This window comes from Diorhabda sublineata, chromosome 3 (assembly GCF_026230105.1).
Source record: "Diorhabda sublineata isolate icDioSubl1.1 chromosome 3, icDioSubl1.1, whole genome shotgun sequence".
In the NCBI taxonomy this organism is placed as follows: domain Eukaryota; kingdom Metazoa; phylum Arthropoda; class Insecta; order Coleoptera; family Chrysomelidae; genus Diorhabda; species Diorhabda sublineata.
In genome coordinates this window covers 30,655,604-30,677,988 of record NC_079476.1, presented here as the reverse complement: position 1 = coordinate 30,677,988, position 22,385 = coordinate 30,655,604, and the positions used below count along the sequence as shown (strand labels likewise).

Sequence of the window (22,385 nt, the reverse complement as noted above, 5' to 3'; positions counted from 1 at the left end):
TGAATTATGCTAATTTATCCCCGTTGGTAACAAAAATTAAAATTTACAGAAGATCTCCAACAAAAAAAGATCAATATTCATAAAAATATGTAAAACTACAAAGAATTGAATTTGCAATTGGATGTCATATCACGATGGTATAGTTTACTTCTTATGGAAATGTTTTACCAATTACATTATCGTGTCTAAAAAGCATTAATTAATTTAAAATTAAACATAGTCTTTTCTAAAAAGAAGTTTTTATCAATTTCTGAAAAAATTGATGCATTGTCACTCATTAAATTAGCAGTCGAAGTAATATGCAGAAGAAATTTTAATCTTCTTGTTGTAGACGCGTTTAAAGTTATAATTGACACGCTTGCTTAACAAAAAAATAAAAAAAAGTATTGAATTAAATGCTCTGAAGTATAGAATAATGCAAAGACGAGCAAATATATCTCAAGTTTTGCAATATTCACACAACGCTATACCAGTTACATCTCTTTCCGCTAATAATACTGCAACTGTTGCATTAAAGAACTAATTAGTAAATGTAATTAACAAAGCAATGACGAATGTTCCAAACCCAAAGAAACAAAACAAAAGATTAGAAATAGAACACAAACTCAAAAAAGAATTACAATGTTGTGAATAGCATGGAATTAGGGGGATACATCTAAAGCTTGCTTATGAATACTTGTTAACAATCATATTTCAATTTACATCAAAAATAATAATCACTTGTAGGAATTAATAAAATCTCATCTAGGGAAAGTTTTCTTCACAAATCACGTGAATTGATTACGTGTGTGAAGCTTATTAAGAGGACCATTCTCATTCGAAGTTTATAGAAGTCTGAGTTTTCTATTCCAACAACAACCGCTAACACATTTCAATTATATGTACGACTATATCCGAAATCAGGAACCAATTTGAACAGAAGAAATTGTGTTTGTAACGATAGTAACATTTTTGTTGCTTGCAGTAGAAGATTCTCTTTCGCGGCCGTTTTTTTAATAGAAAATAACTCGTGTTTTTCAGTAAGAGATTGATGTGTAAAAGAGGTGGATTGCAAGTCTTCAGTCATCCATGCAGTTAGCATATTTGGTATATCCTGGCTGCCCTTTTCAACTAAGCCTTATGTTTGACTGATGAACTATTTTAACATGTTTCCACATAACGCATATTTCGTATATGACTTCATTACTGAATCCTCTGCTATTATCTTATTGCAATTTTATTGAAGCATCAAAAATTGTAAATATGGAAAGACATTATACGCTACTTCTTCCATCGCCCCAGTTTTCAAAGGTCATCGCTGGACAAACTCAGTTAAATGATCTTAATACACCATTATGAACTAAACTTATATCTCTATTTGACTGCAGATCTATAGGATCAACTTGACATCTTCAGTTTAATTTAGAAATGATGATTGGTTTTACAGCAATACCTTCTTAGGGGCAATGTGTTTCATTAGATGCTATTTCCATAAATTCAAATACAACGTGTTCTTCCTCTATGGCCTATCAACATTTGTTTAAATAATAACACCAAAACGTTTTAATCGTCTGTAATCCAAAGGTGTACTTAGTCTTAGCAGAAACCAGTATTTCTTGAGGAAATGCAAAGACAAAGCTTAGTGCCTCCATGATGAACAAAAGAATTTGCGGGAGACGGCCAGTCACCTCTTTGTAGGCTCCTCTGATTTAGACCAACACCAGAGCATATTTATGATTGTAGGCATACACTGATGACCGAAAGTGAAGAGTCTGAAACTATTGTGCGTGCAAAATAAGCTCGAATTCTAAAGAAACATCCCAGTATCAGAATTGATCCTTTAAGAATCTATTAGACAGTACAACGTGACATAGTGAAAATGTGATGTCGAAGTCAAAATGTGCAAGATCGTCCTTTAAATCAACCATAAAAACGACGGCGCCAGAAAATATTACATAAATACATGATCCCGTATTGCAAAATGAATAGTTGAAGATAATAGTCCATAATACCATGTAATACATCATATACTTATCGTCAATGAGTGAAAATTGTTAGTATCATGGATATCACGAATGTTAACACCCCATCGGACGGGTTGAGCCTATGGTTTTATAACTATTTTTCAATTTTATATAACATTCTTGTTATATAAAACTGTCCAAGAGTATTTTTACCTTGAGTCCTCAACCCTCGATACCATTCTAAATTATATTTATTATATATGGAGCACCATCTGTGTTACAGATAACGAATGAATGTACTTCATAATCTATCTACGCGTTTTTTCTGGGCGATTCTCTCATTCCGTTCGTTTTTCTCAGTTCTCACATAGAAATACAATTGAATAGACTATTTCACGTTTTATATTAGTATTCTTTGAAATTAATCCATGTAAAAGGAGAAAAGTATACTGAAAAAATAGCAGTCTAAGGATCCGCATGATGAAGATGCAGCTCCGACATCAAAAATAGGAATGAAGTGCTTTATAGCTAAAATTGTCGGTAATAGGCTTAACCCATTCACGAGTGTAACAATTAACATAGAGTATTAATAGATCCACACAAATAAACTAAAAAAACACAAGAGAGCCACAGCAATAGCTTCTTATTATACCACAAAGGAAATATCCAAAGCTGTGAGATCCGGTGACTGAGCTAGCCCTTCCGTTGAGACTTGTCTTTCAAAAGATCTACCACTTTATTCTATCTTCCTGCAACGTAACAGTGCGGTTGTTTCAAATAAGTAAAATCTCTAGAAATAACTATCTAGTTGGTGTTAAAGAAAAACATCCAACAATATGGTTGATGTAGTTTTTCTACATACTTATTGCATTCGACGAAACGTACGTTATTGAAAAAATCTCATCAAACTCTCTTTTTATTATTTTAAATAGATTTTGTCAAAAAGGTTGAAATCAAACCCTTTGTCGGTATTGCATCATTTCAAGTAACGAGTAGCTAATATAAATCATAATCTGTCGCTTAATTTTGCAACGAATTGATAGTCCAGTGACATCAATGTTACATTTCTATTAGAATAAGCATTTCTCAATAATAAATGATATTTTCATCCCTTCTTCATCTTATCAAGAGATTTGATCTTTGAAGTTGAAGCTCATTTTATCAGAGTCCTCTGATTCAGAGTTAGATATTATTCTAGCAATGCGGTTCACTGGGAACTATGATATAGAAATTAATGAATAAAACTTCTTCTTAAATATGTGTTCAGTGAATATTACCTCCAATTATTGAAAACCCTTAATCAAAAATATCAATTATCCACTTATACAGTAGTTAATAAATATATATTGCAACTTACTTAACCCTTTCGAAAGGTCGTTCTACCCATTCTAATGTTGACAGATCTCCAATAGTAGATATTGCTACAGCAGCATTGCCCACTTTTTTCTTCTCTAACGGTTTTACGGGAAGAAATACGTACGTTCCCCAATTATTGTCTCGTATAATATTGAAAGTTAAATCTTTTTTAATCTGATCTCTATAGAATTGATTATCCAATGAAAATTTTTCGTTTTTGTCCCCCAGAAAAACAGCCCTCACGATAAGTTGACTGGGTTCCAACAACAAACATTTAACTAATCCCATCAGACCAGTTACCTCTTCTTGACTCACCAAGTAAACAACATGACCATCTTCATATTTTGACATACTTTTCAGTTTTTCCAACCAATCGAAACTGGAAGTAGAGACGTCAACAATACTGTAATTCACAGGAATCTCCTTAATAGGTCGTAATAATATTATACTGCTTCCATTCGTAGTGGATTTGAAAATAATTTCTAACGATTTCTCTCCAATTGCACTTTGCTTTCCTATGTATAGAATGAACCCATTACTAGTTAAATTATTGACTATACTGTTTATATTTACAGATGATAGAGCAGCCTCAGTAATTACAATAATTTCATACTTTTGGTCTAGGTTTTCGAGAGTACTGATACTATATCTTGACGTAGTCAAAGTTTGCTTATCAATAATTGGCTTTAAGTGAACACTAATTTGTTCTTTGGTATCATTATTGACGATTTCACATACATTTATATCTTTAATCATTCCTAGCATATTCTGTACTACAATTTGTACTGCTATGTGTAACGAAGTCTTCATATCGTATAGGTTGTCGGTTGTTGATTGATACTGAACAAACTCATGATTTTCCAAATATGGTGGTTCCTGAATATGCTGTCTACGTGGTGCTTTTGAAACCTCGTGTCCAATAATTTCCACGGCACCCGATCTTATAATATTCAAGGTTTTATTGTAATAAACTGGAATACCTAAAATTAGTATGAATCATTAACAAAACAAAAAAACAAAAAAGTTGGGGGAAAAGTGTCATACACATACTTTTCGATCGGTTTTTGATTCATATGCTTTGTTAATATAGATATTTGGAGAAAAAATATATTTGAATATTCTCAGACAAATCCTAATTGAATTTCATATATAATAATATATGAGGTTTATCGGAATAATTATTTTTTTCAAATTTATTTTTCCTTACCCTCACATCTGAAATATATTTTCTATGACAAAATTTCAAAATTTTACTCAGCATGTATACTTAGAATAAAGACTCTTCTCCTTTGTGCTAATCTCAATCACTTGCTTTAGGATGCAGCAATGACATTCATGAAACAAACAATTTGTTACAGTTACTTGTTAAACAAAACTACTCACTACCTCTAAACCTCACAAAACTTTTAAGTAAGATAACCGTCTTACTTTAGTTCTATTAGTAAATTTTAGTGTATTAAAATTAATATTTGAATAGTGTCATTGAAAAATTCTGTAGCTGATGGACTTACTTCCAGCCAATTTTCTTCTTCAGACATACACATACAGGCACATACACAAAGGCTTCTGGAGTAAGGAACATCTTATCTCGACTTATGCTGAACGTAGGAGATCCAAAACAGAGAAGAAGAGCTTTATTGTCTCGGTGGTCACATCGGTGATCACATATGGCATTGCCATCTGGTCCGACGTATTGCAGAAGCAGGGATCACGACGGAAAGTAATATCGGTTTATTGGCTGAATGCCCTAAGAGTTACCAGCGCATTCTGCACATTGTGGGAGGACGCAGTATGTGTTATTTTAGGAATGCTGCCCATTGGAGTGTTAGCGGAAGAAAGAAAATCCCTCTATCAGCATAAAAGATTAACCACATTGAGCCCAATAGAGCCCAGCAGAAATGAGAGGAGAAATAGCATTAATCGCTGGCAAATTTTATGGGACACTTCGACCAAGGAAAGATGGACTCACCAACTTATCCCGCGGCTTGATATCTGGCTTTACCGGACCCATGGAGAGGTTAATTACTATCTGACCCAAATGATCTCCGGACATGGATATTTTAGGGAATACCTTTACAGGTGGAAGCATGAAGATTGCCAGGAGTGCCCGATTTGTGTAGGATTTAACGAAAGTGCGGAGCACATATTCTTCACAGGACCACGCTTCGACATGCTTCATCGTACCAGGGAAGCAGCACTTTTAAGAAGGGTCACGTCTCAAAATATGTTCGAAGCTATGCTGTCATCAGAAACTGCCTGGACAGCAACGAGCACGTTCGCAGGTGAAGTGCTGAAGGAACTCCACGCTGAAGAAGAAAAAAGAAAAATGTAGTTAAATTGTCATAGTGGAATGAAAAGCTTGATAGATAGATCCATCCCAGCGAGGTAGTGCCTTATGGCGTTTCCGCAGGGGTAACAGGGGCCAGAGATATAGGAGGTTTTTAGTTGATATGGGAAAGGCTTTCGAGTTCGACATACCAGGCGAAAGGAAGGTTTCGAAAAACAAGACAAGAAAATTATGCTAATCATCCTAGAGCCGAAGCAGAAACAGTCAGAATAGAGAAATCTGAAGTTGAATCAATTTTGGGCGTAGTTTTTAATCTGCTGATGAACTTCACAAAACGGGCACTAAAAAGAAAATTTTCGGACTTTTATATGCGAGATTTTAATTTAGCGTTTCTCAAGAAAAGTTGATAACAAAACATGTAATTCCTGATATCGATATTTCCTTACTTTCCGCAGTTATTAAGTCATGGCCAGGGCTCAGGAAATGTGACTGCAAATCTGAATATACAACTAATAGATGTGCTTGTAAAAATTATGTTTTGTGAACATGCATATTTATCATATGCATGTTCGTTAGTCTGCAGATTAATTTGTTGATATAAATTGTTGTAAATTCAATCAATTTTTCCCACTTTAACTGACTCCCATGCCATATATTCTGCAGAATATTTTGTTAGTCTACACATTAACTGATTTACGTTAATTAATGGTAAGATATATATATATATTATATTGAAAAATGGCTGAATAAACAAATTTTTTAAAGTATACTGAGCACAAACCTTCGTGTTCCTGACGTACAATATTTAAATGTTGAACGGGGTCTATTGTTACTTGCTGGATCCCAGTAGGAAGAAATAAATCTCTGTTGCTCTGTGACAATACTGTCATTTGTAACATTGTATCCAAATAGCTTGCAAATTCTCCTTTCCATTCTAATTTCCCGGTACGTCCATATACATCAGATTGGATCACTCCTTGGAAATAATCTTTATATACATATCGCCTCAACCAACATTCCTTATAAATATCTTTCCTCCCCATATTCATATATCCATTTTGAGTATCATTCGGAACCATTTTTTGCTTAAATTCCACAATTTTGTTTTTAGGAGAGCGTATTACCCCTGTACAGACCACTGATCCGCTTTCAAATATTTCGAAGTTTCCTGATTGTTTCATTATATTAATAAGAAATTTCACACCATCTCCCGTCGACAAGACGGTTGCTCGTATCAATTTAACATTTTCAAAAATAATTGGTACTTCTTCTTTCTCCTTAAGTTGTTGTTTTGCGAAGGTATCCCAAACTAGGTCCTGAAAACATAAATAAATATTATTCCAGTCACGATCATCTGAAATTAATATTGACGTTATACAGTATAACAACGAATTTTACAATTGATTATTCAATTATGGTGAGCTGGACAATTTTTTCAACATATATTGAGATATTAACTTTTGAGTTATACATCAATTTTTTATAAATACCCTTACCAGATATCCTGTTGCTGGCATTAAAATTCTTCCGTCAATTTCATGACCCTGTAAATAGGAATATTCTTCTTCCATCAAACTCACAATTACTTCTTTTCCAAAGGAATCATCATTTTGCCAAGCTCCTGAAAACCACGATACACTGTGGTCCCATTTTACTAACGGGGATAACATTTTGGTTCCGCGACTAACAGGAAAGGTAACATCATTGTACATATTTCTCAGATTAGGTAGTCCTCCAGCTATATATATTCTGTAAAAAAGTTTACATTAATGACATGAGATTTTTTAGAAATAATTGTACCAATGCAAGAAAAACTACGTAGAGATATTTTTTGATAGATTGATGTTTGCGAAAAAATATAAAATCCAAAGTTGGACTTGGCACTAATTATGAAGGACTACACCACGAGCTATTTCCTTCGACTTGCAAGCTAACACACCATAAAAATTGTAACAAGTTTTTCAACATTCCACAAGTTTAGCCTAGTATTTTTACCCAAAATGAGAGCATATTATTTTTTTTTCTCCAATCTTTTAATAAACCGTATTAATAGAAAAATTTTTTAATAGAAAAAAGAAACTTCTACATCTTTGACTTGAGCATCTATATGATAAGTGAATAATTCCAAATGACGTAAAATAAAATAATACTTAAACTAATCTGGATAAATTTAAATATACCAGATTATTTGATTAAAAGTTTACATTCCCATTTTTTACAAAGATAAAATTTTAAGTTAAAAATAATTAAAGCATACCCCATAAATGCTGGAGTTCCGCAAGGGTCAGTTGTATCACATTTGTTGTATTCCCTTTTCACATATGACCTTCCCACTTCTCAACAGATCCTAATAGCCACGTACGCAGACTACACTTGTTTTTTAGCATCTATGAAACATACCGAACATGCATTGAAAAACATTCAAACACATTTAAACACCACAATTTTACGGTATTTACAAAACAATAAACTAGCTATAAATGCCTCAAAAACAGAGTATTTGTTACTCCAACTTACAGCTAGGAAAAGCAGCTCCTTGCAAACGCCTCTTCACATTAACAGACAAACTATCCTTCCAAGCAGTACCCTAAAATACCTAGGGTACAATGTACAAGTAAACACAAATTCTAACTTAACCCTGAAATGTAATTAGGTAATATAATAGACATTTTTAATAATAATATTCTGATAGAATCACACCTCTCGGTGTCTTAATTGTAAATTGGCGCTGCTGAGATTCCGTGCGAAAGCGTGAATTTCGTTTAATGGGCGATACAGAGAGCGGAGCGGATTTAATGGGCGGAGAGATAGACGAAAGAAACAAGCTGACCAGCTTGTTAATTTATTATATTATAATGTATTAATAAAGTGTATAATTAAGCACAATTCAATTGGTTTCTCGAAAGGAGAACCAAATCACGTACGCATTAACACCCATCAGGACACTGAAAAAATTCTATGATTATGGCTGTGTTCATTTCTATAGTTAATATGTATTTAATTCCTAAACAGGATTGTGTCTAGTCAAACAATTTCAATAGAAAAATTTTAAAATCATCAAAGATATTCAATATAGAATCAGTTACAAGTTTTTATTATGACTTCTAATGAAATTTAAGTGTCTTTAACAAAACTAATCTCGATAGACAATATCTTTTATAGTTTGAGTATCAGTTTACCATCAATGTTGAGAGAACAGTGAAAATATCAATCTCTCATTTGCTTATCGATAAATTTGAATCTACTCCAAATTCAATTCAAATTTAATTGTTTAACCCATAGAAACGAAAAGAGAGATAAAAACTATATTAATTTTTTTTAAAAGACTATTGAGTAATAATATATTTCCTAACATAAAATGCACAAATACAAAAAATTTTTACTTCTTAACTTATCTTGCTACCAATTTTCTTTAAGCTCTGGATCTCCAGAGCCCTACACCTAGAAGCACATGAAATAGAAGACGAAGATCTCTCTGGCAGCTACAGCCATTTCACATACTGAACCGGAGTGGGATTAACAGATCAGCTGTAAATTATGGGCTCCCCAGTACCGCAGCAAGGAAGGGGGACACAATAGATCCTCTGAGTCGCAGTGTATATGATACCCCATATACATACATACACATATATAATACAATTTGGTTCGTATCTCTAGAATCCACACTAGCTTAAAGCTGAATATCTCGTTACTAGTGATGAAGAGAATACAGTAAAACTAGCAATGAAATCCGGTCTTTTATGACAGAGTGATAGAATCCGTTGTCTGTAAGGGTAAACACAGAATTAGTTCATGATAGAGGAAAGATAGATCTCTCTGCTCGGAGATGCGTTCAGGAAGTAGCCAGATCTGCCTCTAATTATACTTGCCCGGAACAGGATTGATCACAGGCTGTTGTATTTGCCGCATCGTCCACGGCAAAGTTGATGTATCTTAGATTGCAATAACTCATGAAAATATTGACCACTTTATTAGAACCGAACCTAGATTAAACAGTTGAATGTGGGATACTTGCAACATCAATTCATCTTTCTCAGTAAGTTTTTTAGAAAAGTTTTGAATCTTATCCATCATTTAATGAAAAGTTATTAATATATCTAACAACAATTATTAACATTTTACGAACGGATATGGGTACTTAAGTTTTTTCGTTAGTTTAATTGAACTTACTTTCCAATTGCTGATAAGAAGAATTTTTCATTATCGTCCGTCGAGCGATTGGTAAGAGGGATATGAGTAACGTTAGGATCCGTCGCCCTTTTCAAGATTGCTTGGAGCAAACCATGAGGAGCAATTTCTATCATAATTGCATCTTCGGGTATATGATCATATACTTGATCAAACAAAACGGGACTACAGAAATTATTTCTGTGGTACTCGGCGCAATTCAATTGAGCCCACTCTTCATTTTCTAAGTTTGGAGGAACTGAACTAGATATCCATCTTTTACTTCTTGGTTTAGGATCTTTTAATACATTATCACAGAATTTGTACAATAAATCACCTGCTTCTTTCAAGTATCGGGTGTGGAAAGGTATTCCAGACGATTTGACTAATCGAGTAAAAACACCCTGCGCCGACAATTTTTCAACTAAAGATTGTATATCTTCGGCTGGACCTGATATTGTTAGACTATTTTTGGAATTTTGGCAGGCAATATATATTCCTTCGGGTAATATTTTTTTCAATTCTTCTTTAGATAAACCTACTGCAGCCATCTGTCCTGGAATGATGTTGCTCTTCTCGGAACTATATCCTCGTGCATAAGCTAACAATACCGCTTGTTCCGGCGTTATTTGTCCATCTGCGTATGCGCAACCTTAAAAATAAATGATGGTATTATTATTTTCATCGAAAATTGTTTTGAAACATGTAAATTTACCCAGAATAAGATAACAAACATACATTTTTAAAAACCTAGAAGTAATACGTTATTACCCGATTGATCTATTGGAAACAATAAACAGGATTCGTTACTTGGTAATACATCAAATTTAAGACCACATTTGCTCAAGAGATTCAGCTTGATACATTAAACCTAAAACTCAATCAACCCCGAGCATATTTGCTAGAGCGGATAGGCTCTTATTCATATTTTGTATTTCTTCTCTTTGTAGTTTTGAAGGTGTCACAGACAAATTTCAGACCATTATGCACCATTATCTATAAATCTTCTCTATTCCTACCCACACTCATATCCTTTTTCATTAATAATACTATTATACTCAGAATAAATAATTTATTGACCTTGATTTCTCGACGATATCGAGAGACGAAGTTTCATGTTCTACTATTTTCTCCTATTTTTTACAAAACACCATAAACAAATAGATGTTTTATCTGTTCCCCAATGGTTTTCAGATGACGATAGAACTGTTACTATGCGTAGACTATGATGACGCTTTCTTTGACTATTATCAGCTTTTACGCTGAAATTATTGAAGAGAACGGCAGCAATCAAAATCAGAATGGCTTAATATGTTATTCAGTCACCAATCGCGATTCTTTTCACATAAGAGTCTTCAAAAAATAAGACGCTATCATGATAAACAACTCGATATCATCTAGTAGAGTATGTACACAAGAGTGCTCTAGTAAGGATTTGGGTGGCTATTACTTAGAGTAATCATGTCCTATATAATCCATATATAAACCGAAAAAAACTATTACTATTTTTCAGTATATTTCCCCATTATTTCCCTGCAGTTCCTAAACTTTTCATAACATTTTAATAAAACTTCTATGCCAGTATAAAAATATTATGCGTCTTTAGAGTAAAAAAGTTTGTACACCGCTTGTTTAATTTTATCGTCGCCGTTAAATATTTTACCCCTTAACTCGGCTCCAGAGCTGCAAAGGGAAAATAGTCGGACGGGGCCAGATCAGGGCTATATGATGATGTTCCATCTCTGTAAATCCATGTCGATGTCAATCAAAAGGATACTCTTACTGTTCGAAAAAATTGTAGCCATCAATTTTTCAGCGCTATTCGTGGCATTTGCTTTTTCTGGCACGCGCTCTCCTTCCCTATGCCACTCCATCGAATCCCTTTGGACGTTGGATCATAGTAAAAGGCCATAGTTTCATAACCCGTTACAATTGATCGGATTACAGTTTCTTGGTTCTCTCAGCAAAGCTCTAAAAATCGATCACAACATTTTACTCGTTGCTGCTTTTGCGGTGGAGTCAGAAATTTAGGCGACATTTATAACAATTTCTTCTACTAATTGATGGACACAAGTCACCGTAAGCAGCCTACATATTGTTTTCGATTTAAGTTGAGCTTGTTAAGACTTCTCACTGAAGTGTGCAAAATTCTTGCGAACGCACCTTATTGACTAGGCCAGGAACTCATGGACCACACTACGTATCTCCAAACTTTGATCATAATTTTCATTTTTTACACTTTGAAGTTAGTGATCCATCAAAAGCTTAGTTAGCACGGTAGAATTTGAACAACACTCACCGACTTCTCCTAATGAATGTCCACACATACCATCTGGACATATATTTAACGACTTTAGAACGTCTGTTAATGCAATTTCAATGGCACCGATTGCAGCTAAGCAATTTGAAATGTTGTCTAAAACTTTAGAATCATCGCTGGTAATGGTATGCATCAAATCAATACCATAGGGCTCTAGAGCTTTAGCACATCGGTTGATTGTGCTTCTAAAAACAGCAATATTCAATAGATCTCTTCCCATTTTTAACCAATGTGAACCCATTCCAGCATAAACAAACCAAATTGGTCTTCGTTTATTGAATCGTCCAATCTCTCTAACTGGATGATCTCCCAGCACCATATACCTAAAAACAAAATTAAACAAAAGAGTATAACTGGAGTTTTGCTGCTATTCACATGAATTGAGAGGTAAATATAACAAAAGTCTGATTTTTCAAATGTTTGGATTCACTGAGGCAACGTTGGAAGACAAAAAACTGGAGTATAAAATACAACAGACCGTGGAATACATACTCCTTGATAACAGATAAATATTTCACTGGAAAAGAGAAAGTTGTTATAAATCACTCACGTGATAGAAACTTGCACCATGAAGTAACCTCTAAAAAAAATTGAAAACAAAACCAGGAGAATTGACAACAGTTATAAAAGTCATAAATGATAAAAATTAGGAAGCAGACAAAGTGAACTGAAACTGAATATCAAACACTACCCAACAACCTTATAAGGGTGCAAGGTGAAATAATTATATAGTTATTATACTTACCCTCTATAATTATGACCATCAACATTAAGTTTGTGAATTTCGTCGACTAAGGCTAGGAATTCGGGATCATTTTGGTTTTTCTCGATTTCGTCTAGAAAATAATTCACAGCTTCTTCAGTTCTGCCGGATACATGTACCAGACGATTTTTGTATGTTTTGTAATTTCTTAATTGCTTCTTTTTTTTGTTCGAATCCAAAACCATATGTGTATTAGATCCTCCAAATCCAAAACAGTTTACTCCAACTATACCCAGATCTATTTCGGTGTTTGCTGTTACAACCTAACAAAAGTAACCTTTAGAGTATACACATCATACTTCAACGTACTTTAATTTTATCAATGTGTCATATTCTAAATTTTATTCTGTTTCTTCTGCGCTCAGCTATCTTTTTTTTTTAAATTGTCAAACAATATGTTCATATACTCACTACAAGTTTATCTTCTTTGATACCGGGAAGGGTTTTATCCAATGACTCTGCGTGAAGATTTGCTGGTATAATTCCCGTTTCCATGGCAATTATTACTTTCACCAGGGAGCACAATCCAGATGAAATTTCAGAATGACCCATATTTGACTTGACAGATCCTATTAGTAACGGTTTTTTCCGTTGATCGCTTAAAAACTTTTTTATTGCCAGACATTCTTCGATATCACCAGCTGTGGTACCTATTGAAATGTAATTATTAAATATTAAATTAGATATTCCGGTAAACTTCGTATAATCTAAATACTATCGATCAATAGATCCTCGATAAGAGATCCACCTAACTAGTATTACTATATTTCTCTCTTGAAATAACGTATTTTCAAGAACACTTGTCTAGTTTTGAACCCAATTAAAGTGCTTCTTTGATCAATGGAACAAAAAAAATATTTTCGTGTATTCATTGAGTAAGCTTTTTTTCACCAGAAAAAATATAGTTGTCTTGAACATATTTCTGTATAATCATATTTGAGAAAAATAAATTCTTTCCTTTCACTCACACTTGTTGTATCTGCGAGCTCCTTCGTTTTCTTTTTCTCCAGAATTGCTAGATTACTAACCAATCACTAGACATAAATGGGAGCTACACACACCTATTCGCTTACAGATGAATGTATGTTGATGTTTTTACCATTATTATTTCTCCCCTAAGTCATCAGACCAATGCGTGAAATAGTATTTCATCAAATTTTTTGCAACCATTAAATACACTTCAAAAGTATTATACAAGATATTTTTGAGTCTTCGCTGTGATTTATATAATGAAATATATAATAAATTAAAAATTTTCTAACTTATAAATTTCACGTATTTTAAAAGACACTAGCACGGTTTTTTTAGGAAATGAGTATAACATACAATTTTTTTTAAATTTTTGATTAGGTAGAACAGTTAAATTAAAATATCTGGAACTGTTAGTGATTTTTATATTGGGGTGAAGACATGGTGACCACCAACATATTTGGCGTTAAAAAATATGTTCCTTATATTTGAAAAATGATATAATACAATTTCACTATAATATTATAAATCAGAAATGAAATATGGAGTCTAATGTTATTTTTTTTAATAATTTATTTATTAATATATATATATATATATATATATATATATATAGTCATTTAAGGAAATTAACAAAAAAGCAATAAACAATACTAGTCCATAAGTTTTTCGAAAAGATGCAGCACTTGAAAATATCAATAATTGTGCTTACAGTTTCGATACAATTTTGAAAAACATTCTAATCAAATTGTTTTTTCTTGTAATTGTAATTTCTTTTCATCGACGTTTTCCAGTGAGCTTCGGGGATTTTTAAAATTCTGGTGAGGCTGCATCGAATAGCACGAAGAATTCTTGAATTATTCATTTGTCTTACCAAATAGGGCCTAGCCTCTCATCGGCTAGTACTTTAAAAAAATCTGCTTCTTCTAGTTTTCCATTGTTTTCAAATGATTGATACGCAACGTATATTCCTCTTTTTGATTTTTTCAATGTACCAATATACGTAAGGCCTCGGTTTTTTGATTGGTCAACTGGTTCAATGGATGAGAATCAGTTGTATGCCATAACGTTACGATTTGTATCGTAGTACACGTAGTACACGAGTAGATTTTATTAATCGTAAAACTGCTTGGGTCGGAATCAGAAACTTCCTTTGATCTTCTTTTAACCCAAATCATATGAGCGTTTACCTTAATATACCCATTGTAAAAATAGTGAATTTACAGCTGAGAGTTAGTAATAAATTTATTAAATATAGATAATATTGCGTTACTACATTCCCTCGTGTCTGAGATTCACGATCTAGGAGATTGTCAGAACGTAATCATAGAAGTAGAAATGCAAATTTGCTTTTGCTCATGTCGTAATGAAAAAATTTCTCTTTCGGTTCCATTTATAGCGAGAATCCTATCAATGTGTTCACGATTTGAGACGAAAACTGCAGAATAAAACAACAATCCGAAAAATGAGCTGAGTTCAATAATATCAAGGTATCGAATATCCGCTCTTGAAGGATATTTGGTTTTCTATTTTATTATTCGTCCATAATAAAATTTTATTTAGTACATCATCAGTAAATAATGAGCTCCATACCTCACTAGGACTTATTTCGTTACCAATTGTTGCTGTCGGCCACCTAGTGTGGATACATGTACTTACACGACCATTTGAAACTTTTTTTCCATAAAAGCTCTTAATTTTCTCAATTGGCTCTGACAACTCCTCATCACTTTTTGCTGGACTGCCTTCATGAATTTCATCCTCTTCGTCTTCCACTTTACTTCATGTGTTATGTTCATTTTCGCTGAAAACATCTGCACTTTTAATTAGTATTTTGTAAATTTTGAGAAAAAAGCAGTTGCTTTTCGACAATAGCTCGCTCAATTTTCAAGATGCAAACTTTTTTGATAAAGCATTTTGTAGAGGTTTTCAAGTACTTCAGTGTCATATCAATATCAACCTCCGGTTTCGAAAAGGGTGCAGCTCAAAGGGATTGCTACATTTGGTACGCGAATGCAAACTTTGAACCAATGTATCCCCTCCAATTTTTATGATTCATATATTTAAAGCTCAAAATCTTTGGCAAGAAAATTAATATTTGAAACATTTTCTGAGAACATGATTAGGCTTTGGTTTATTTAAGAAAAATTCATGTTTTTTTGTCAAGATTACGGAAATTCAGAGTTCAATTTAATCAATTATTTTTTCTATAATAAGCATTCTAAACCGGTCAAACGACTTGGAACATATTAATAATATATAAATAAATAAAAAGTTAATTGCCAGTGAATTACGATTAATTTCACTTCAGGCGGCAAGGATATAATTATTACATTATTATAAAAAAGAAAAAAAACTCACTTTTGTTATAAATCAGACAACTCTTATGTCTTATGAAAAGTCTTTTCACAGTGCTCATTCCAAAAATTTTATCAGTTTCAATCGTTAAAAGTACCAGCTATAGGAAAAAAAATTGTGAAATAAAATTTGCTTACAAATAGTCCATCTATCAATCTACGATAAAATAAATTTTCATCTCCAAGAAGGGGTGGCTTTAGCTCCCAGGGCAAGAGGACTCAGAGTAGATTTTGGTTATAAATATTAGGTTATTAATACTACGTTCATACCAATTAAGATTGATTATGAAAATTCCACGGGAAATCGGCTGGTACCTTGCTTATATGGACTATCAGAGAATCAAATACTAATATTTACCGGTTTATCTTGAGAGAATCTAATTGAACTACAGACTATGATGACATCAGGAACAATTATTCAAGCACTGGTGGCTTTTATATTTACATTATGATCTGGCAATTCAAATAATTTGTCCATTGCTACAATTTTCATTTACACTTATGTAAGAAAATCTTTGATGGCTGATGTACTTCAAATATTCTTTGGAGTGTCTTGAAATACGTGAAATAACCGTGTTTGAAAATTTTTAATTTATTCTTTTCCATTATATAAATCACTACGAAGACATAAAAATATTTTCTATAATACTTCAAATCTTTCCAAAAAAATCCAAGGACAAATTTGATATTGTTTTTTTCAAAGTTCTACTAATTATTTTTATTTTAAAAACTAATTCATATTTCCCTCAAGGTGGTTCAACATCATTTCTCCGAGAGGGATCTGACCTATACTCAAATATTTTGAAAAATTCTTATAAATTTGGAGCAATGTACTTTTTCATAAGGTGATTCCATCTTTAATCAATATTTTCTTTGATACGCCATACTGATGGTAAGGAGGACCGTATAATGTGGCAATTTTATCAACTATTTCATTCCAAAACGGTAATAATTTAAAAATACTCCTCTTTTATTTCCACTGAGGTTGCTGAATACCACTTCCTAGGGAAGAGTCTCAAACCAGAAATAGAAAATATTTACGCACTAAAATCGAATAATTGTTTAATTCCTACACTATAATAAAGATTCAATGTGATCATCACTTCAATCGAACCATCTGATTTATCACATTAAATCTCAACATGAAAAATTTTCCTACTGTTACTTATTCTAATTCTTATGCTATAAACCACTCTCTTCAATTTTCTATTCTATTTTATATACTTACCGGTACCATGAGCTTCAATAAAAGAAATCTCGTTAGGAGTGATATTTATAGAGTTATATAATTCCTTCATCAAATTATATTGGTCTTCAGAGGAAGGAAAAGTTATGCCTTGTTTTTTAAATCCATCCGAATTACTTTTTACACCGTATACAGTTGCATAAATTCTCCTACTTTTACTTTCTCTTTGCAAAAAGAACGCAATAACACTTTCACTACGTACATACCCATCTCTTGTAGTGGAAAAAACCTTACATCTACCTTTTGGTGAAAGCATATTCAACCTGTGGAAAATACAGAAAAAAGCCAAGAATGATGTTCGGTTGTAAAAAATAATATTTTTGTTATAGAGTTTGTAATGGTATTAAACAGTGTGTTCAGAGGAAATTTAGATCGCATTTACTTAGTTAATAATATTCATTTCCATCGAATATGAATTGGAAAATCTGCACTCCATGCGAATTATACACCATACGGCTTTAATAGATCATATCGAAATGAAGTAACAAATAAGATGAACTTTAAATTTAATGTTATTTAAAATTTATATTTAAGTGCAATAAAAACACCAATCACTTATTGAATAACAAAGACATGATATTTTCAATTTTTTTAGTAGGTTTAAAACAATTTCTTATTCACTTCAGTTGCTTATTTTTGGAAAAAGTTTCACAACCAAACAATTATAAATATGTAGAACTGTGATCCTTGAAATTTGATTTGCTTCTTAAATTAAATAGTTTGAAAAACTTAAAATGTTACAAATTGATAGATTTTTGTTTCTATGCTTATTGAACGTTGTTAAAAATTCTTTTCGATCACAAATTGTAAACTTACTTGCAGAATTCTAATGTTTCGAAAGGTTCTTGAATTAAATGTGTTCCACATACTATAGCACCATCAATTTCATCCAACATCATATCTTTGATAGCACAAACAAACCCAGTTGTACTGCTAGAACATGCAGTATCCACTACGAAACTTGGACCTTTGAAGTCAAAAGAATAGGAAATTCGATTTGCTGCAAGAGCTAGGCACAATCCGATGTTAGTGTATCCATTAGTATTCGGCATTTTACTATATCTGTTGAATTTTGAACAATTTGCAATTCCAACATAAACACCTATAAAAAAATGAATAATCATTAACTTTTTGATAAATCAATAATAGAAATGAAATATTCCTCATTTATTTATATAATGATTCTTCACTGGTAATAAACAAAGAACTGAAAATGAACCTAATATAAGAATTAAAGGTTGTTTTCAAATGACAATTAAAAGCAGTTCACTTTCTAGTACTCATATAAATTAAGATGGACAAACTGAAATTACCCTGAATTCGTAAGATCTGGTTCAAAATGGGTATAATGACATCAAATGCAATTAAATCATGAAATATTTTATGAATTAATAATAAAAGTACTTCTATAGACATACCTAATATATGACTGAAACAAATAAGATCTATCTAGTACATTTCCAATTTAAAACTATTCCTATGAAATGAGAAACGTGGAAAAACTTCGATTAAAACTTTTCAATAATAGTTCTAGGACTTGATCCAAAAAATTCGGAAGTGAGTAGGTCACGGTGAAATAATGTGAAAAAACTTTTCTCATATGACCCCTAGTTTCTGAGTTATATGCCTTTAAAGTTGCGAAATCGAAACTTACGAGATTTAAGTATATTTTCTAAATTATACATGGGGCTTGTTAATCATTGGGCTGAGCCGTAACTTTTAAAGGGACAACCTGTACAATCTGAACATAGCAATTTACTCTTCGTTTAACTCGATGGTTTGATATATATGTAGATTTTTAGATCGTCGTACACGCCAAGGAAACCATTCACCATAAAAAGATATTCTGAATAAAATTATCATAAATTGTATTTATTGAAAATACTTAGTATTAAATCACAATCAAACATTTTTAGAGAACTAATGAATAAACAAGTAAGCATTTGTACTACAAACAATCGAAGATCATATTATTGGCATAAAGAAAATCTTAGAAGAAAATAATGATTAAAATACATAAAAAAACATGGAATGCTCTTCAAAGTGTAAAGAAATATCTTCCGTAGACTCCGGAATTGTGTGGAAGTTCAAGGTGCCCACTTCCAACATTTATTACAGTTTTTTTTATTCAATTTGATGAGTTGTAGGCCAACCAACTAAATTTTTGTACAATGTTCGACAGTATGCAGTTCAATAAGAAATGTCTGATCGTGTTTTAATACTCCTTGTAAGTATTTTCAACAAATAATCACAATTTATGATAATTTTCTTCAGAATGTCTCTTTCTAGTTTCCTAGGCATGTTCAACTGTCTAAAAATCTACACCATAAATTATATCGAGTTAAACAAACAGTACCTTCTAAAAGTAACGAATTGTTAGCCCTAGCGTTCAGATAATAGTGTAGAATTATTTATTCCGTCGAACACACTACATAGACATTCGTAATCATCCATTTAAAATGCTTATGGTTCGAATCAGAGACTAAATAAGAATAATATAATGAAAATTTCAAAGTGGAAAATAATTATATCTATGATACTTTTCTTGAGATTAAACTTAGATATCATATCAAAATCTAAATGTTTCATTTTTTGGTATGTGTCTCCAGAGTGGTGCTAGATCTTCCCTCACAATTAGGAATTATACAGATACCGTAGTCGACAAATAAGTCGAAGGGGGTCACGTTCATCATAACAGATATAATTCAACATTTGGCTTAGCCAGAAAAGTAATTTCTTACTTTTGATCAATTACTTACATCGATTGACAATCGTAAATCTACATTAATTTTATTCATAATGTGTTAAGTATAATCATTATAGTAAGAAAATATATGATTACCTATTCTACCACCTCTTAGTTCGGAGGGATTGTAACCAGCATCAATTATACTTTCGTGTACTGCTTCCAAAACCATTCTATGCCTGGGATCCATAAATGTCGCTTGCTTAGGATGAACTCCAAAATACGATGCATCAAATTTATCGACACCCGCAATTGTTCCTGCATATTTTGGCATACCCCATAGTCCTATAAAAAATACATAGGCTTAAATGTATCAAAATGACTGATTAAATTGCAGCACTGCAATTATTTAACGTTTTTATCATAGCTTGCATCACTTGCAGAATAATATATTGCTAATATTGAGAAAAATTTTGTCACGTCTATACCTTATACATTAACGAGGAGAAATTACAAAATATTGAGAGTTATTTCATTAAAAACAAAGTAAAAAGTTACAATTCAAGTGATATGCATCAAAGTACTTATCCCAATGTTCAATCCATATTTGGAATAATTTCTGTAAAGCTTCTTTTGGAGTGGCTTTCATCTATTTTGTCGTAGCTTTTATTGTCAGTAAGTCGCATAGTTCTACATTTGGTGAGCGAAGAAATGTGGACAGGAAGATATTAATAGCGCAAATCTAGTGAAGAAAGTAATATATGCTTGGAATATACAGGGTGCTCTGCATAAGAACCATTCCAGAGGAGAGACGTACAGGGGAGCCCAAAATATGACGATAGGGGGAAAATTGGATTAAATTTAAAGAAATAAAAATTTTTCACTTAAAAAATTTGGTACACGGTATGTGAGTTTTTGTAAAATATAATCAACGTGACAACATGATACACTCTCCAAAATTTTTTGAAGATCTTATCGTCCGTGAAAAGTACATTGCCTCAATCTTAAAAATTCAAGAGCGAATCTGAATTTCTCACATTTCGTAAAGTAACTTTCATATAGGACCTTCTTGCTGTTGCATGACTTGTTCTTGTTGTCTCAAAAATCCATTTTTTGCACATATAGTTGCTTAAAGGCCAATCCTAGACAACCCAGTTGACTGATTAATTTATTTTCTAGTATATTGGCAACGTACCTCTGACTGCGCCAGTTCTCAATAATAGCAATTATTCTAAGAACTTGCCTCCTTATTAAATTTTTGTTTACACGCTCTTCCATAGTCAATATTAATTTAAAATATTGAATGAAATGAAAAATATTAAATGAAACTAAAAATTTGTAATATCAATCCATGATGAAAAAAGCTGATAAGAAACAGAATCCTAGAAGATTCTCATTTAAATCTTTTTCTCAAAATTGAACTTATCGGCATTTCTCTTGCGTCATTGTTTGCAATTTTTCTAGTTTCTAGTAGGGTAACAATGATAAAATTCCATTAATATTGATTGTGTAAGCAATTCTGCCATTTTTATGGGTACTAAGGAGTTTATAATTATTCTCATATATGGAGAATCAAGAGAATTAACTAAAGTCAACAAAAAATTTGTTAGTTACTGGTCATTTTTAAATATTTGTCACTACTAAAAGATCAGAGAAATTTATTAAATATTTAAATTCGTACTCTGATAACATAACACTTCTTAACATTACATACTCACCACATTAATAAATAAAAAATTCAAATCATTTGCAGAAAGCAAACTGGAAGACTGAAAAAATGATTTCAGGGCGATCCACAATTATAGTGCAGGCATTCAAGCTCAAAATGGTGTCAAACCTCCGAATTTCTTAATGCAGTTCCGATTTTCGTGAAAATTTGGAAAGAACCTCATCTTACCCTCCATATCAAGATCTACATGGTCGCAAGGTGTGTAAATTGATTTTCAGAGGTGAAAACTACCCCTTATCGAAAAATACCAATATTATAGTTTTTCCTACTTTTTTTCAATTCAAATGTTCTTCCTTTATGCAGCATAAATATCTTAACATATTGTATAATAGAAAAATTATATATTTTGGAGTATCAACCCTTAAAAATTTTTAAATCTACGCTTCTAATGAAAATAATATAGGAAGAAATCTTTTAACGATTTAAAACATCGAAATTTCATTTTTATTGTAAAAAATTCATAACAATTTGATAAAATTTAATTGATTATTGATTTTGATTATTCAACCTTTAAAGACTACCCCTTTGCAGATAATGAAATGAAAATAAATCTAATAACTGC

At 32.2% G+C, this 22,385-nt stretch overlaps 1 protein-coding gene across 1 annotated transcript in view; it reads right to left on the bottom strand.

The window, feature by feature from the left end:
• LOC130441328 (fatty acid synthase-like) overlaps nucleotides 1-22,385 on the bottom strand; it is a 56,632-nt gene that overhangs the window by 26,706 nt on the left and 7,541 nt on the right. The window contains exons 2-11 of the mRNA XM_056774950.1: nucleotides 20,251-20,439; nucleotides 18,225-18,510; nucleotides 17,391-17,671; nucleotides 13,248-13,486; nucleotides 12,819-13,099; nucleotides 12,053-12,396; nucleotides 9,757-10,405; nucleotides 7,083-7,335; nucleotides 6,368-6,902; nucleotides 3,301-4,279 (exon numbers count right to left, since the gene is read on the bottom strand). Coding sequence (XP_056630928.1) covers nucleotides 3,301-4,279; nucleotides 6,368-6,902; nucleotides 7,083-7,335; nucleotides 9,757-10,405; nucleotides 12,053-12,396; nucleotides 12,819-13,099; nucleotides 13,248-13,486; nucleotides 17,391-17,671; nucleotides 18,225-18,510; nucleotides 20,251-20,439 — 4,036 coding nt within the window. The remainder of the gene's footprint in view (nucleotides 1-3,300; nucleotides 4,280-6,367; nucleotides 6,903-7,082; nucleotides 7,336-9,756; nucleotides 10,406-12,052; nucleotides 12,397-12,818; nucleotides 13,100-13,247; nucleotides 13,487-17,390; nucleotides 17,672-18,224; nucleotides 18,511-20,250; nucleotides 20,440-22,385) is intronic.